Genomic DNA, 14,244 nt, shown 5'->3' on the forward strand with positions numbered 1-14,244 from the left:
TTATGTTTTGTGCATACAGTACATATAAATTTGTCTCAGTGCATTTCACCTCTTTCTCCCCTTGTTGAACAGGATTGACTCACAATGCAAACTGAAGGAACTACATGCCTCCTCTCGTTCAGTTAGTCAGCAGATTCTCGTTCATGAACAAGATGATCGAGTCATTCATTTAGTTCACGAAAAAGTTTACCAGTACATTCAGTTCATTCACGAACGAGACGTCTCATCTCGTTCAGACTCAAATGACCGACTTTACTGGTTAAGTAAAGGGGCATATTCGTACAGCATGTGAAACCAATGATATGCTGCCTCACAGCCCGCACTCGAATGCTTTTTGCTTGCACTATAGTCAGTCTTTACAGGCATGAAAAGAAGTAAAGCTCATTGGCTTCGAAAGGGAGAGATGCCAGTGAACGAGAAATATTAGTGAGTGTATGGAGTTGAATGAGAGTGATTCACTCACTTTAAAGATTTGTTCAAAAAGACAGATTTGTTTACAAATGAAACATCACTATTCACCTTATTCAACCCCGCCCCTTTTCCATGCTGCGCTCTTCAAAATTTTGTCATCTAACTTCCTGTTTGTATTGAAGCTACTGTGAAGAGTCGATCAAAATGGATTACGTGTGGGAGCACAGAAAGTATTTTTCCCCAAGAGTTGATGGTGTGAGTCTACAGCACTCCTATACTTAAATGTAATTTAGAGGCTTAAATGTGATTAAAATTGGAATTGGTAAACGGAATATAAAATAAAACATACACTTTCGTGTGTGTGTGTGTGTGTGTGTGTGTGTGTGTATACATAGTGTGTTTGTATAAATATCACCCCTCCCCCCGTCCCGGTTTAACACTCAAAAAATCTGCTCACCTGAACTAAATGAAACGTCCCTTTTTCAGGACACTGTATTTTAAAGATAATTTTGTAAAAATACAAATAACTTTACAGATCTTTATTGTAAGGGGTTTAAACAATGTTTTCCATGCTTGTTCAATGAACCATAAACAATTAATGAACATGCATCTGTGGAACGGTCGTTAAGACACTAACAGCTTACAGACGGTAGGCAATTAAGGTCACAGTTATAAAAACTTAGGACACTAAAGAGACCTTTCTACTGACTCTGAAAAACACCAAAAGAAAGATGCCCAGGGTCCCTGCTAATCTGCATGAACATGACTTCGGCATGCTACATGGAGGCATGAGGACTGCAGATGTGGCCAGGGCAATAAATTGCAATGTCAATATTGTGAGACACCTAAGACAGTGCTACAGGGAGACAAGAAAGACAGCTGATCGTCTTCGCAGTGGCAGACCACGCGTAACAACACCTGCACAAGATCGGTACATCCGAATATCACACCTGCGGGACAGGTACTGGATGGCAACAACAACTGCCCGAGTTACGCCAGGAACGCACAATCCCTCCATCAGTGCTCAGACTGTCCGCAATAGGCTGAGAGAGGCTGGACTGAGGGCTTGTAGGCCTGTTGTAAGGCAGGTCCTTACCAGATATCACCGGCAACAACGTCGCCTATGGGCAAAACCCACCTTCATTGGACCAGACAGGACTGGCAAAAAGTGCTCTTCACTGACAAGTCGTGGTTTTGTCTCACCAGGGGTGATGCTCGGACTTGTGTTTATCATTGAAGGAATGAGCGTTACACCGAGGCCTGCACTCTGGAGCGGGATCGATTTGGAGGGTCCGTCATCGTCTGGGGCATTGTGTCACAGCATCATCGGACTGAGCTTGTTGTCATTGCAGGCAGTCTCAATGCTGTGCGTTACAGGGAAGACATCCTCCTCCCTCATGTGATACCCTTCCTGCAGGCTCATCCTGACATGACCCTCCAGCATGACAATGCCACCAGCCATACAGCTCGTTCTGTGTGTGATTTCCTGCAAGACAGGAATGTCAGTGTTCTGCCATGGCCAGCGAAGAGCCCGGATCTCAATCCCATTGAGCACATCTGGGACCTGTTGGATCAGAGGGTGAGGGTTAGGGCCATTCCCCCCCAGAAATGTCCGGGAACTTGCAAGTGCCTTGGTGGAAGAGTGGGGTAACATCTCACAGCAAGAACTGGCAAATCTGGTGCAGTCCATGAGGAGGAGATGCACTTCAGTACTTAATACAGCTGGTGGGCACACCAGATACTGACTGTTACTTTTGATTTTGACCCCTTCTTTGTTCAAGGACACATTGTTCCATTTCTGTTAGTCACATGTCTGAGAAACTTGTTCAGTTTATGTCTTAGTTGTTGAATCTTTTTATGTTCATACAAATATTTACACATGTTAAGTTTGCTGAAAATAAAAGAAGTTGAAAGTGAGATGACATTTCTTTTTTTGATGAGTTTATAACGCGATGGGTGAATGACATGATAAGATGCTAAGAGGTGTCTTACAGAGATATTTTTAATGACTTTGTGTTGTCTCTTGGAGTTTAATGAGCAGAAAGGCATATCAGTCCATCCACAGTATAAGGTAGGATCTTGTGTATTTATGAATTAAATACTCTTGTTTTAAAATCTCCCCAGTCTGCTTCCAGTTGTTATGACATCCCCTGAACATTTTAAAATATTCATGATAAATTTTGACAACTCTATAACCTGTAAATCCACTTCACTAACTAATTACACTTTGACATCAACACCATAGTGTAACGATGTTCTTAAGATGAGCAAGGAGGTGGCAGGAACCAGCTGAGCAGTCAATGTAAAGCTTTAATGACAACCTGAACTCAAACATAACATAAACTGCAAAACATACAAAGACGCACACACACAGCTTAGGACGATTCAACGCCAGGCATGCGTCCTCACGGCCTCCTCCTCGTCACACATAGATTTCTATATCCACCTTTTTCCTGAAGTGTTCCATGATTCGACTGTTTTCAGTTTCCAGTCTCCAGTGTTTTCACTCGCATTGGCGTATATTCTTAGCGGGTAATGCAATGTTTAAGGTATTACATTTGTAAAAATTGTCAAAAAAAATTTGCCGAGATGACTGTTTTTTTTAGACAGTGCCTCACATGAGTGTGTAGATGACATAAAGCGATGATCCGAGGTGAGTTACCTTGATATCATTAATTATTCTGAGTTGTTATGACAGCCAACAACTATAACTGCACAAGTTGAGCCTGAAATTAATTTTTACACCAGGTAACATTTAAATGGTTGTTGTTCTCCTCTGGATCGCTCATTCAGTTTTTATTTTCCATCTCGAAACCAGAAATACAAAACAGGCAATTAGAATCATCATGGTGCCACCCAGTGTTTGCTCAGGAAAACTGTGGATAGAACTGCTAGAATGGAAGTTCAGAGACAAAATTTCCAAGATGGCTGCACGCTAGTTTCTCTGGCGCATAAGGTGAAAAGCAAAAGGCTACGATTTAATCAAATAAAAATATAATCTGCATGTGCTGCCTCGCCACCCATCCCATTTATTTTTCCCTTGGGAAGGAAGTTTTGAATTCTAAAAGATACAGTTTTCATAGTGCAACGAACTCTTTTATCTAATAAGATTAAGGAAAACTTTATTCCTGATGATATGACAACTTTAAATTTTTTAATATTTGACACTATTTTCGTAATTTCTTTTTCTTTTAAGTTTTTCTTGTTCTTTGGGTGAAAGATTTCTTTCTTTGCTTCAATAGGACTTTTTTTGGAAAAGAAATCTATGTTGGATTTATTTTTAGCACAAAGAAAATGGTAGCTTTGCATTTTTTTCTATTGTTCTTAAACAGTATTGTCAGTAAGACACTGTTTTACTTCTATCACAGGAAGAAGAAGAGGGGTCAGATGATGACTCTGTTCGGTACACACCTCCACCAGTGTGTCTCACAGATAGGAGAGGCTGTAGGGAAGAGGAGGGAGACAGTGACCCTGCGTTTGTGTCTCCGCTGGATGAGATAAAGACAGTGAGACAATCAGCCTTAACCATGTCCAACCTTCATGAGGCCTCTAGGTACACGTCGATAAAAAAAATATTTTATATTACATTGAATTTAAAACACACTGAATTTTTTATTTTTTGCTTAATTTTTTTGTAACATTTAGTTCTTTTCTGAGTCTTTCTTTTTATTTCGTTATAGTTATTGATTTTTTGTCTGTACATATTTTCATAATTTTTGAATGTAGACAATATTCCATATATATTTCCTCTATTTGTTATGTAATTTATTTCATTACACAAAATGGGCAAATCATTATCCATATTATATATATACACTGGCGGACAAAAGTTTGTAATAATGTACAGATTTTGCTGTTTCGGAAGTTAATTGGTACTTTAATTCACCAGAGTGGCATTCAACTGATCACAAAGTATAGTCAGGACATTACTGATGTAAAAAACAGCACCATCACTATTTGTAAAAGTCATTTTTGATCAAATCTAGACAAGTCCCATTTCCAGCAGCCATCACTCCAACACCTTATCCTTGAGTAATCATGCTAAATTGCTCATTTAGAAAATTAGAAAATCACTTGCCATCATATCAAACACAGTTGAAAGCTATTTGGTTCGTTAAATGAAGCTTAACATTGTCTTTGTGTTTGTTTTTGAGTCGCCACAGTATGCAATAGACTGGCATGTCTTAATGTCAATATTAGGTCAAAAATGGCAAAAAAGAAACAGCTTTCTTTAGAAACTCATTAGTCAATCATTGTTTTGAGGAATGAAGGCTATACAATGCTTGAAATTGCCAATAAACTGAAGATTTCATACAAAGGTGTTCACTTCAGTCATCAAAGACAAAGGACAACTGGCTCTAACAAGGACAGAAAGTGATGTGGAAGGCAAGATGTACAACTAAACAAGAGGAACAGTACATCAGAGTCTCTAGTTTGAGAAATAGATGCCTCACATGCCCTCAGCTGACAGCTTCATTGAATTCTACCCGCTCAACACCAGTTTCATGTACAACAGTAAAGAGAAGACTCAAGGGTGCAGGCCTTATGGGAAGAATTGCAAAGAAAAAGCCACTTTTGAAACAGAAAAACAAAAAGAAAAGGTTAGAGTGGGCAAAGAAACGCAGACATTGGACAACAGATAATTGGAAAAGAGTGTTATGGATCTTAACCCCTATTGAGCTTTTGTGGGATCAGCTAGACTGTAAGGTGTGTGAGAAGTGCCCGACTAGACAGCCACATCTATGGCAAGTGCTACAGGAAGCGTGGGGTAAAATGTCACCTGAGTATCTGGACAAACTGACAGCTGAAATGCCAAGGATCTGCAAAGCTGTCATTGCTGCATGTGGAGGATTTTTTTGATGAGAACCCTTTGAAGTAGCTTTTTATTTATTTTTATTTTTTTTTACCAATTTCTTTCCATAAGAGTTAAATCTGTACATTATTCCAAACCTTTGGCCACCTATATATATATAAACAATATTGGAATTTTTTGGCCGTTTTGTGTAGTGTAATTGATTGCATACAAAATCAGAGAAAATGTGTATAGAGAAAAAACATATTTAAAGAAAATATGTATAGAAAGCAACACCAATGCATGAAAGTTAGAAAAGTGTGAGTGAAAAATAGAAGCATTTATAAACACAAAAGTGTCATTTAATTGCAGGTCTGAGTTGCTGGAGTGTCTGCGGGAGACTCGAGCAGAGAAAAAGAGACGACGTAAAGCCATCAGAGAGTTTGAAGAGCAGTTCTTGAAACAGATGGGAAGGTAAAATACAGATACATTATTGTGGCATTAACACATTTTATTAATGATAGTTTATGTTACGTTTGACTTTTTCAAGACAGGAAGAAAACAGGAAAAATCAAGATACAAAACAATTCAGCATAGTTAGCATATGCACATCTAATCAATGATACACAAAATAATTCCACCAGAAAAAAAAGAACTATGTTTGTGTACACAATATATGCATTTTTTTTTTTTTTTCAAAATAAAATACATTTCGTTTTATCTGCAATCCAGTGATGTACAAAACTGTTTCACTAAGGCAACTCAAGGGTTACATGTGTGTTTTATTGGTAAGATAATTTCACAAAGTCATATATTTTATGTGGTATCTGTTGTTTTCTTTTTCCTGCTTTACAAAAATAATGAAGAACTGCACAAAAAGATGACCGAATTCCCATGGCCGTGGAGTACCAGGAGTACAAAAGTCTCAAAGCCAAATTACGCTTACTGGAAGTGTTGCTCAGCAAACAGGAAACCACAAAGACAATTTGAGTCAAAGAGATTCTTTCTGCCTTTCAGTATTCACCCAATGTTTGGACCAAATTGACTTTTTACATTTGACATATTTGTGCCATAACGATGCTAAAATGCACTTTAATATTATTTCTGTGTTGATTTGACCACTCTGGAAGTCCTAGACTCAATGGGTGGGCCGAACCGAGCAAGGCCTTTTGATGGCTACTGCAACATAAACACAGTGTGCCATCTCTGTGCTGTGTACAGAGCAAGGTGGATCTATACAAACCTCATATTTCATATTTTAAAGGGCAAAAAGGAAATATAGAGTATTCATCTATGTTTACGGAATATGGCACTTTATTTTTGGAGGAGATTTTTTAAAATTGTCTTGCTCTTGTATGAAGCTAGTTTATTATTCTAATTAGGAACATGGTGAGCATATGCACACTAATGAGGATCCATGATTCTCTGGGGCTAGGAGCTCTGGCCACCTCAAATAATGCAATGCCCTTATAGAAAACAACCCAGAGCACTTAAAATAATAATTGTATGCAAATGTCAGTGATTTCCTCACATATAAATGCAGAGACCAAGTTAGTTGTATATATTTCTCATAAAAAATAAAGGAAAAATAAGGGATATTTAATGACTGGAGCACGAAATGAGAAGTACTAAATATTCTCCCCGAAGAATTTCCGGATAGCAAAGACAGAAAGCCAAGGACTGTATTTTAAAAGATATCAAGAGTAAATCTATTCAGTTTAAAATTGTGTTAAGTATGGTACATGGCCATCACAGAGCACAGTTTTCCTCCTATACATAGAAAAACAAGTCATGATATAAGTCAGTGGTTAAAATCACCATTGAAGACTGTCCAATCACATTTTAAACTATTAAAAAATACTGAAGCCCAAAGCAGAAGATATGTTCATAAGAAGCAGATGAGTGCTTTAAGTGCAATTCTGCTCAAGTAGCTACTCTCTCAAAATGAAACAATCAACATCTTTCTTAAACGGCTCTTACTGCATTGAACTATTACAATCTTTGTGTAGTGTCTTTGCATGCCAACCAGCGTAAACTGTTGAATTGTGCTACAATCAGGTGTGATTATTCTGTGTCATGTTATATTTGTCCCAGACTTTATTTGCTGTACACATCCACAATGACAAATGTAGCTTTTGAATGTTAGCTTTAGTGCACGTAAATTCTATATTGGTTTATACAGTTAATATATAATCTCTATATATTTGCTTTACCGTGAACCCATTCTTTTCCATTGCCAAAATCTTCTGTATTGTGCACTTCTGGTTCTGTCCTTTTTTTTAATTCACCAGTTAAAAAATAAATATTTTTCTATCTACACGTCTCATCACATTTATTATATGTTAAATCACAGTATACTGGATGGGTTGGAATAAATAACATGAAACACTGCTGAAGAACAGTCATGGAAGTGCTAATGTTAATGTTTTTTATGTTGTTTTTTTGTTTTAATTGCAATCATTGCTTCCAGTCACTTATTTTTATTTTGTTGTAGATATCCGAGAACTCACTCAATATAATAATCATCACATTATCACATTCATAATGCCTCATCAAAATGGTTGTCTTGACTGATTGTTGTGAGAATTTTGTGTTAAACTTTGATAAACTGTTACAATGCTGCATTCTAATGGGAGAGGACATCATTAAAGGTTTGACAGCCAAAGAAGGGTTAAAGAAGCAGTTTGATTGACAGGGGTCAACATCCCAACATGGATAGAAAAATAGGAGCATGACATATCTAACCCGAACCAGGTCAGGATTGACGAGCTAGTAAAAGAAAAGGGCATTTTGTCAAAAGCAGCGAGATACATGCTGCGGAGGAGTCTTTGGCTTTGTTCACACTGCACATAAATCAGATTCATTTTTCAAATCTGATCTTTAGGACTGACTGTTTACACTCTCATTTAGTAAGTGATGAAATCTGTTTTGTTTGTTCAGACAGAGTTGTCAATATCCAGTGTATCCACATCTGTTGCTATAATAAGTGTCAGCATGATGCATTGAGACTTGTTATCATTAAACTACTGAGAGAAACTGTCAGTGTGGAAAGTAGGGAGCCCCTTAGAGGACAGGGAGGGAATTTATTTTCTTAAATAGCTTTGTGTTCCCTTAAAATGCCTTAGCAATAGCTTGCTTTCTTTCAAAAAATGTTTTGCATTCATTTGCAATAGCTTACGTTCCCTCACCAAAATTTTTGCGTTCCCTCATTATTACTTTGCGTTCTGGTTACTTTGCGTATGGCTTTACTACAGTAACCATAGTGCAACTACAGTATTTGGTATTTGTAGTTGAACCATAAGAAAACCATAACTATGGTAATAAAAATCATAATCATTTTGGCAAAAAATAAATATATTTTTACCATAGTTGTGGTTAGTTTTGGTTACCATTGTTTCCTTATTACTAAGGTATTAATACAAATATAAGTTAGCAAATATGGTTACTGTAGTAAAACCATGGTAAACTTTGTGGTTATGGTTTTACTACAAATAACATAGTTGAATTATGGTTACTGTAATAAAATCATGATTAGATTTTGTAAGAGATGGATAAAGCTATTGTGAGGGAACCCAAAACTATTGCAAGGGAACGCAAAACTAATTACGAGGGAATGCAAAACTATTGTGAGGGAACACAAAACTATTGTGAGGGAACACAAAACTATTCTGAGGGAACGCAAAACTTATTGTGAGGGAAAGCAAAACCATTCTGAGGGAATGTAAAACTTATTGTGAGAGAACGCAAAACTATTGTGAGTGAATGCAAAACTTATTGCAAGGGAATGCAAAACTATTCGGAGGGAACGCAAAACTATTCGGAGGGGATGCAAAACTATTCTAAGGGAATGCAAAACTATTCGTGAGGGAACGCAAAACTATTGTGAGGGAACGCAAAACTATTCTAAGGGAATGCAAAACTATTCTGAGTATATGCAAAACTTATTGTGAGGGAATGCAAAACCATTCTGAGGGAAGACAAATCTATTGTGAGGGAACCCAAAACTTATTGTGAGGGAACGCAAAACTATTGTGAGGGAATGCAAAACTAATTGTGAGGGAACGTAAAACTATTCAGAGGAAACGCAAAACTTATTGCAAGGGAATGCAAAACAGTTGTGAGGGAACACAAAACTATTGTGAGGGAATGCAAAACTATTTTGAAGGAACGCTAAACTATTGTGAGGGAACACCAAATGAATGTAAGGGAATGCCAAACTGTTCTCAGGAAACGCAAAACTTATTGTGAGGGAACGCAAAACTTATTGTGAGGGAACGCAAAACTGTTGTAAGGGAACGCAAAACTATTCTGAGGGAACACAAAACTTATTGTGAGTGAATGCAAAACCATTCTGAGAGAACGCAAAACTTATTGTGAGAGAATGCAAAACTATTGTGAGGGAATGCAAAACTTATTGTAAGGGAACGCAAATCTATTGTGAGGGAATGCAAAACTTATTGTGAGGGAATGCAAAACTATTATGAGGGAATGCAAAACTTGTTGTGAGGGAACGCAAAACTATTCTGAGGGAACACTATTGTGAGGGAACGCAAAACTATTGTGAGGGAACGCAAAACTATTCTGAGGGAACACAAAACATATTGTGAGGGAACGCAAAACTTATTATTTCAGAATATAAATTCCCTCTCTGACTCTGACTGAGGATAGGGCAGAAAAGTGGAAATTTTAGCTCATGTCCATCTTGCTTATGCTGAACTCACAAGGTACATTAGACTACATAAGCGAGAGGCATTACTGTATTTACAAATTCATGCATTTACAGTGTCCAAAACTGCTCACTCATTCACTATTCACTGCATAGTGAATGTCACATAGTTTGCCATATGAGCAAAGAGTAAGCAAATATGAGTGTATTCAGACAGTTTGAGGCAATATTGTGCACTTTGTATGATGTTACATACTGTATGTGCTGCTTCCTGAATGACACTGCTTTGGACTGGTTTCGAAAACATCTGATTTCAAGTGTTTGTTCACACTCCAAGCAACTGGACAGATTTATGTTGGAAGCGCCACAAAATCCGATTTTGCTGCTTGTCTGAACAAAGCCTTTCAGACATCAGAAGGAACTTTTGGGTAAATTCAACAGGAGAGTTATGGGACGGCAACAGGTGAAGGCGAAGTTTCTGTGCTGTTCAAGGCAGCAGAAAGGTTCAGTTTAAAGGGTTAGCGTCCCACACTGATGTTGCAGGTCTTGCAGCTTGGGTCCTTCTTGGCATTGACTGTTGATGAGCTCATGAGCTGATGACCACTGATCTCAGCTACCGTTCCCATGCTCAGATCCACAGGATCAGTGTAGATGACCTCCAGGATAACATCCTGGCAGTGGTGGAACACCAGCTGCCCGTCTTCATCCTCTGAGCAGGTCAGAAAGCGGTTGTTGGCGATTTGCAGTGCTGGCAGACGTTGCTTGCAGAACTCATCTCCTGGCGAGCCCTTCGGAGCGATCACCAGAATGACGTAGTGATAGGCCGTGTACATGCAGTAGAAGTCACCAAAATACAGGTTGGTCTCGGGGTTGAAGAGCGCTTCGGCCGCTAGCTGGAAGCGGTAGCGGCCATACGGTGAGTCCTGCGGGGGTTTGCCTGTGTTGAACTCAGTATTACAGCTGAAGAAGATGCCCTCTAGCTTCCCACTAATGGGTGAGCCGTGGCTGCCGCTGTTGTCCTTAACTGACGGCAACATCTTGTTGTTTTTGGCCTCCCTGTAATAAGAATAGAGGAAACTTTACAAATTACAGCTTTCATCAAGAAATACAAACTTTTTTCTGTGGGGGTGGGGGGTTAACTGAGCAATGCATTACAAATATCATATCCATTAAAAAAGACTCCACATTCAGTCCTAAGAAGCAATGATAGTTTCAACTTTAGATTGGGTACTGCTAAAATATTAACAAATAATTTATAAATGATTTGTAAAGATGTGTAAAAAGTAAAACCATGAATACATACCACAACAAACAAACAGCAAATCTGTAGCCTTTACAGACCTTGGTAACTAATTAGCTGGACATGAAAGCTGCACTATGTAATGAGTACATAAAAAAAATCCATGTTCAATACCATGTCCTTGACTTCACTACAGTAAGCCTACAATAATGATTTTTATTTTGAGGGAATTTGAACTGTCGGGTTGGATTTGGTGTGAAATATGGGGGATATGTAATTTGTCCTTGTGTGTTTACGTCATATCTGTAAGCTAAGGAAGAGGGTCCGGCTGTGTCGCGAGAAGCGGGAAGCGAGTGCGACAGCTGTTTAGTCAGTCCAGTCATAGTTTCAGGAGTCAGGACAACAGTGGCAGACTTCTAAATAAACGATTAAAAATATATTATTGTAAATGTTATACTGCATATTTCTGCGTATTAATTTTCATGTTCAATAAAGTATTTCATCATTATTAAATCCTCGTTTTGCATTTTTATATTGCAGTTTTTTATTGTTTGCAGTGCATAGACCTACTATTGTAGTATGATGGTACACTTGCATTGTCCACTGAGGCTGTAGATTGTAATATAAAAATACAGTGTCTACAATTTGACTCATATCAGCCATTTCACGAGTTTCACCTATTAATTATATGTGTAGTATAATGCAAACATTAATGTGTATTGTGTAGTGCATAAAGCACTTAATATTCATATTAAAATATGCACATGCAAAATGATCCATTCAGTTATCAAAATCTGTCAGACATACATGTATATTCCATAAATATCTATGACATGTAATGTTTGTGATGTCTGCTAAATCTCTGGCCAGACCAACAAGAGAGACAGGATGTCCACCAAGAAGATGGGAACTTGTAGTGTTTCGTTCTGTGAGGAGGTACAATTTATTGTTTTTTTTACAGAACTATCGCAGGTATTTTCATTGTTGCTGTTTTTTTTTTTTTTTTTTTTTTTTTTTTTTTTTGGCATGGATGTAATTTTGGGGCAATTTTCTGTTCACTATGTATGACTTTACATGTAAGAAATGTGTAAAAATGGACAAGCAAATGTGAATTTTTTGTAACACATTGCTACAAAAATAAATCTACTGTATACATACAAATGTGCATGTCCTTTTTCTGTGTACTACAGTATTGTACAGTACTGACATTTCCCAGTAAACTTTTACCTACTGTTGAAATTGGTATCTAAAAAGCTTAGTGTGATACACAATATCATTCAGCTAGACAAAACTGACATTCTTGTATTGTACAGTAAGCAGTCAGTGTTAAAAAAAACATAGAACATAAATGAAATTTGTATATATATCAAACATTTCCAGGGTTGACTGCCATGGTGAAAAAACATCTAAACATTTTGACCAGTACGGCTCACACGATGACAAAAAAACCCAAAAAAAAACATATGTAAGTATTTGAATTTACATTAACTAACAACCTGTTAAGCATTATGTAATGTTATTTAAATTCATTAGTAAACATTAACAAGCACATTATCTCTTATGTCTATATATTATTTGAATATACAGTAACCAATGATCTGTTAATATTTATATAATATAATATTTGTTAATGATTTATTAATGAAAGTTACTATTAAGTGTACAAAAGTACTTGGAGGTTCTCTTTTTACATTTCTTTATTTGCATGAAATTTTAATTATTTAAATTTTATTATGAAAAATTGCAAGTTGCTGTTTGATTTTACTAATGATTAATGAAAGAGTAATCTAAAAGATCCGTTACTGATTACAATTTTAGTCATGTAATTTGTAATCAGTACTAGATAGATTTTTTTGCAGTTAGATTAATATAGAAGATATTTAAATCTCTAAGGTTACTTAAATGTATTTGCTTTTTGTGTACTGAGAGTTATTTATTTCTCTCCAGCTACATACTCTCACTAAACTTCAATCATAATGAAATATTACTTTCAATAAAATAAATTTCATTGCCCTGTAATTTCATTCAGAAAAATAAATAAAATAAATAAACAGAGAGAGATGGTCTAGATGGAAAGAAAAACATATTTGCAATAAAGAAAACTAAATCAAATATTTAAATCAAACCTTTTGGGATTTCTCACCCAATATTTAAGTCATTTTATTACCAGATTCTCACCCACATCTATCATATCACTTGTGAAGTAATGGATTTAACCACTGGAGTCTTATTGATTATTTTTATGTGGCCTTTATGTGATTTTTGGAGCTTCAAAGGTCTGATCACCATTCACTTGCATTGTATGGACCAACAGAGCTGAGATATTCTTCTAGAAATCTTTGTTTGTGTTCAGCAGAAGAAAGAAAGTCATACACGTCTGGGATGGCATGATGGTGAGTAAATGATGAGAGAATTTTCATTTTTGGGTGAACTATCCCTTTAAGAAGCAAAATTTTAGACCTGTTTTCAGATTATATCTAGAGTTTTTCTTGCCCCATTGGCAAATTGTTATTTCTTGTTTTAAGCGTAAATCTCACTAAATTTTGTTAGATTTATGTTTAAAATAAGAAAAAGCAATTTGCCAGTGATGCCAGATATTTTCTAAAAACAAGTCTTATTATCGTATACAATTTTGCTTCTCAAGTAAATGTATCTTGTTTTAAAGGAAACATTCTGTCATTTACTCACACTCATGTTGCTCCAAACCCATATAACTTTCTGGTTTCCGTGGAACACAAAATAAAATATTAGGCAGAATTTAAGGGACTGAAAGCCACAGCATTCACTTTAATGGCTAAACTCCAAACATCCCCTTTTGTGTTCCACAGAAGACAGAAAGATGAAAGATTTTTTGCAATGTGTTCTTATCTAAAACATTTGAGTCATTTGTGAATATTCTTCTAATACGAATATTAAGAGTCTAATGTTGGTTACCCCAGAGAAGCACATACCTTGCATGGTCAAAGTACTCTTTATGCTGGTTTCGGTAGAAGACAGAAAACCGCAGCATTCTTCCAGCGATGACCTCAGCTTTCTCTAACAATTGTGTGAGATGAACACTGGAATAATCTGTGGGCACAGAAAAAAAAAAGAAATTAAGTGAAGAGGAGACAATATGTGCCAATAGCATGGCTT

General features: G+C 36.7%; 2 protein-coding genes across 4 annotated transcripts in view; one reads left to right on the plus strand and one right to left on the minus strand.

Annotated features, from left to right (window-relative positions):
• Positions 1 to 6,216, plus strand: part of LOC127423368 (protein FAM13C-like) — a 27,845-nt gene extending 21,629 nt beyond the window's left edge. For both annotated transcript variants that reach the window (XM_051667616.1, XM_051667617.1), the window contains 3 exons: positions 3,780 to 3,964; positions 5,576 to 5,677; positions 6,070 to 6,216. In XM_051667616.1, coding sequence (XP_051523576.1) covers positions 3,780 to 3,964; positions 5,576 to 5,677; positions 6,070 to 6,193 — 411 coding nt within the window. In that variant the 3' untranslated portion in view covers positions 6,194 to 6,216. The remainder of the gene's footprint in view (positions 1 to 3,779; positions 3,965 to 5,575; positions 5,678 to 6,069) is intronic.
• The window catches only part of LOC127423371 (phytanoyl-CoA hydroxylase-interacting protein-like), a 39,607-nt gene continuing 31,056 nt past the window's right edge, over positions 5,694 to 14,244 (minus strand). For both annotated transcript variants that reach the window (XM_051667622.1, XM_051667623.1), the window contains exons 4-5: positions 14,061 to 14,178; positions 5,694 to 10,925 (exon numbers count right to left, since the gene is read on the minus strand). In XM_051667622.1, coding sequence (XP_051523582.1) covers positions 10,388 to 10,925; positions 14,061 to 14,178 — 656 coding nt within the window. In that variant the 3' untranslated portion in view covers positions 5,694 to 10,387. The remainder of the gene's footprint in view (positions 10,926 to 14,060; positions 14,179 to 14,244) is intronic.

The sequence above is a fragment of the Myxocyprinus asiaticus genome, chromosome 32 (genome assembly GCF_019703515.2).
Source record: "Myxocyprinus asiaticus isolate MX2 ecotype Aquarium Trade chromosome 32, UBuf_Myxa_2, whole genome shotgun sequence".
NCBI lineage: Eukaryota > Metazoa > Chordata > Actinopteri > Cypriniformes > Catostomidae > Myxocyprinus > Myxocyprinus asiaticus.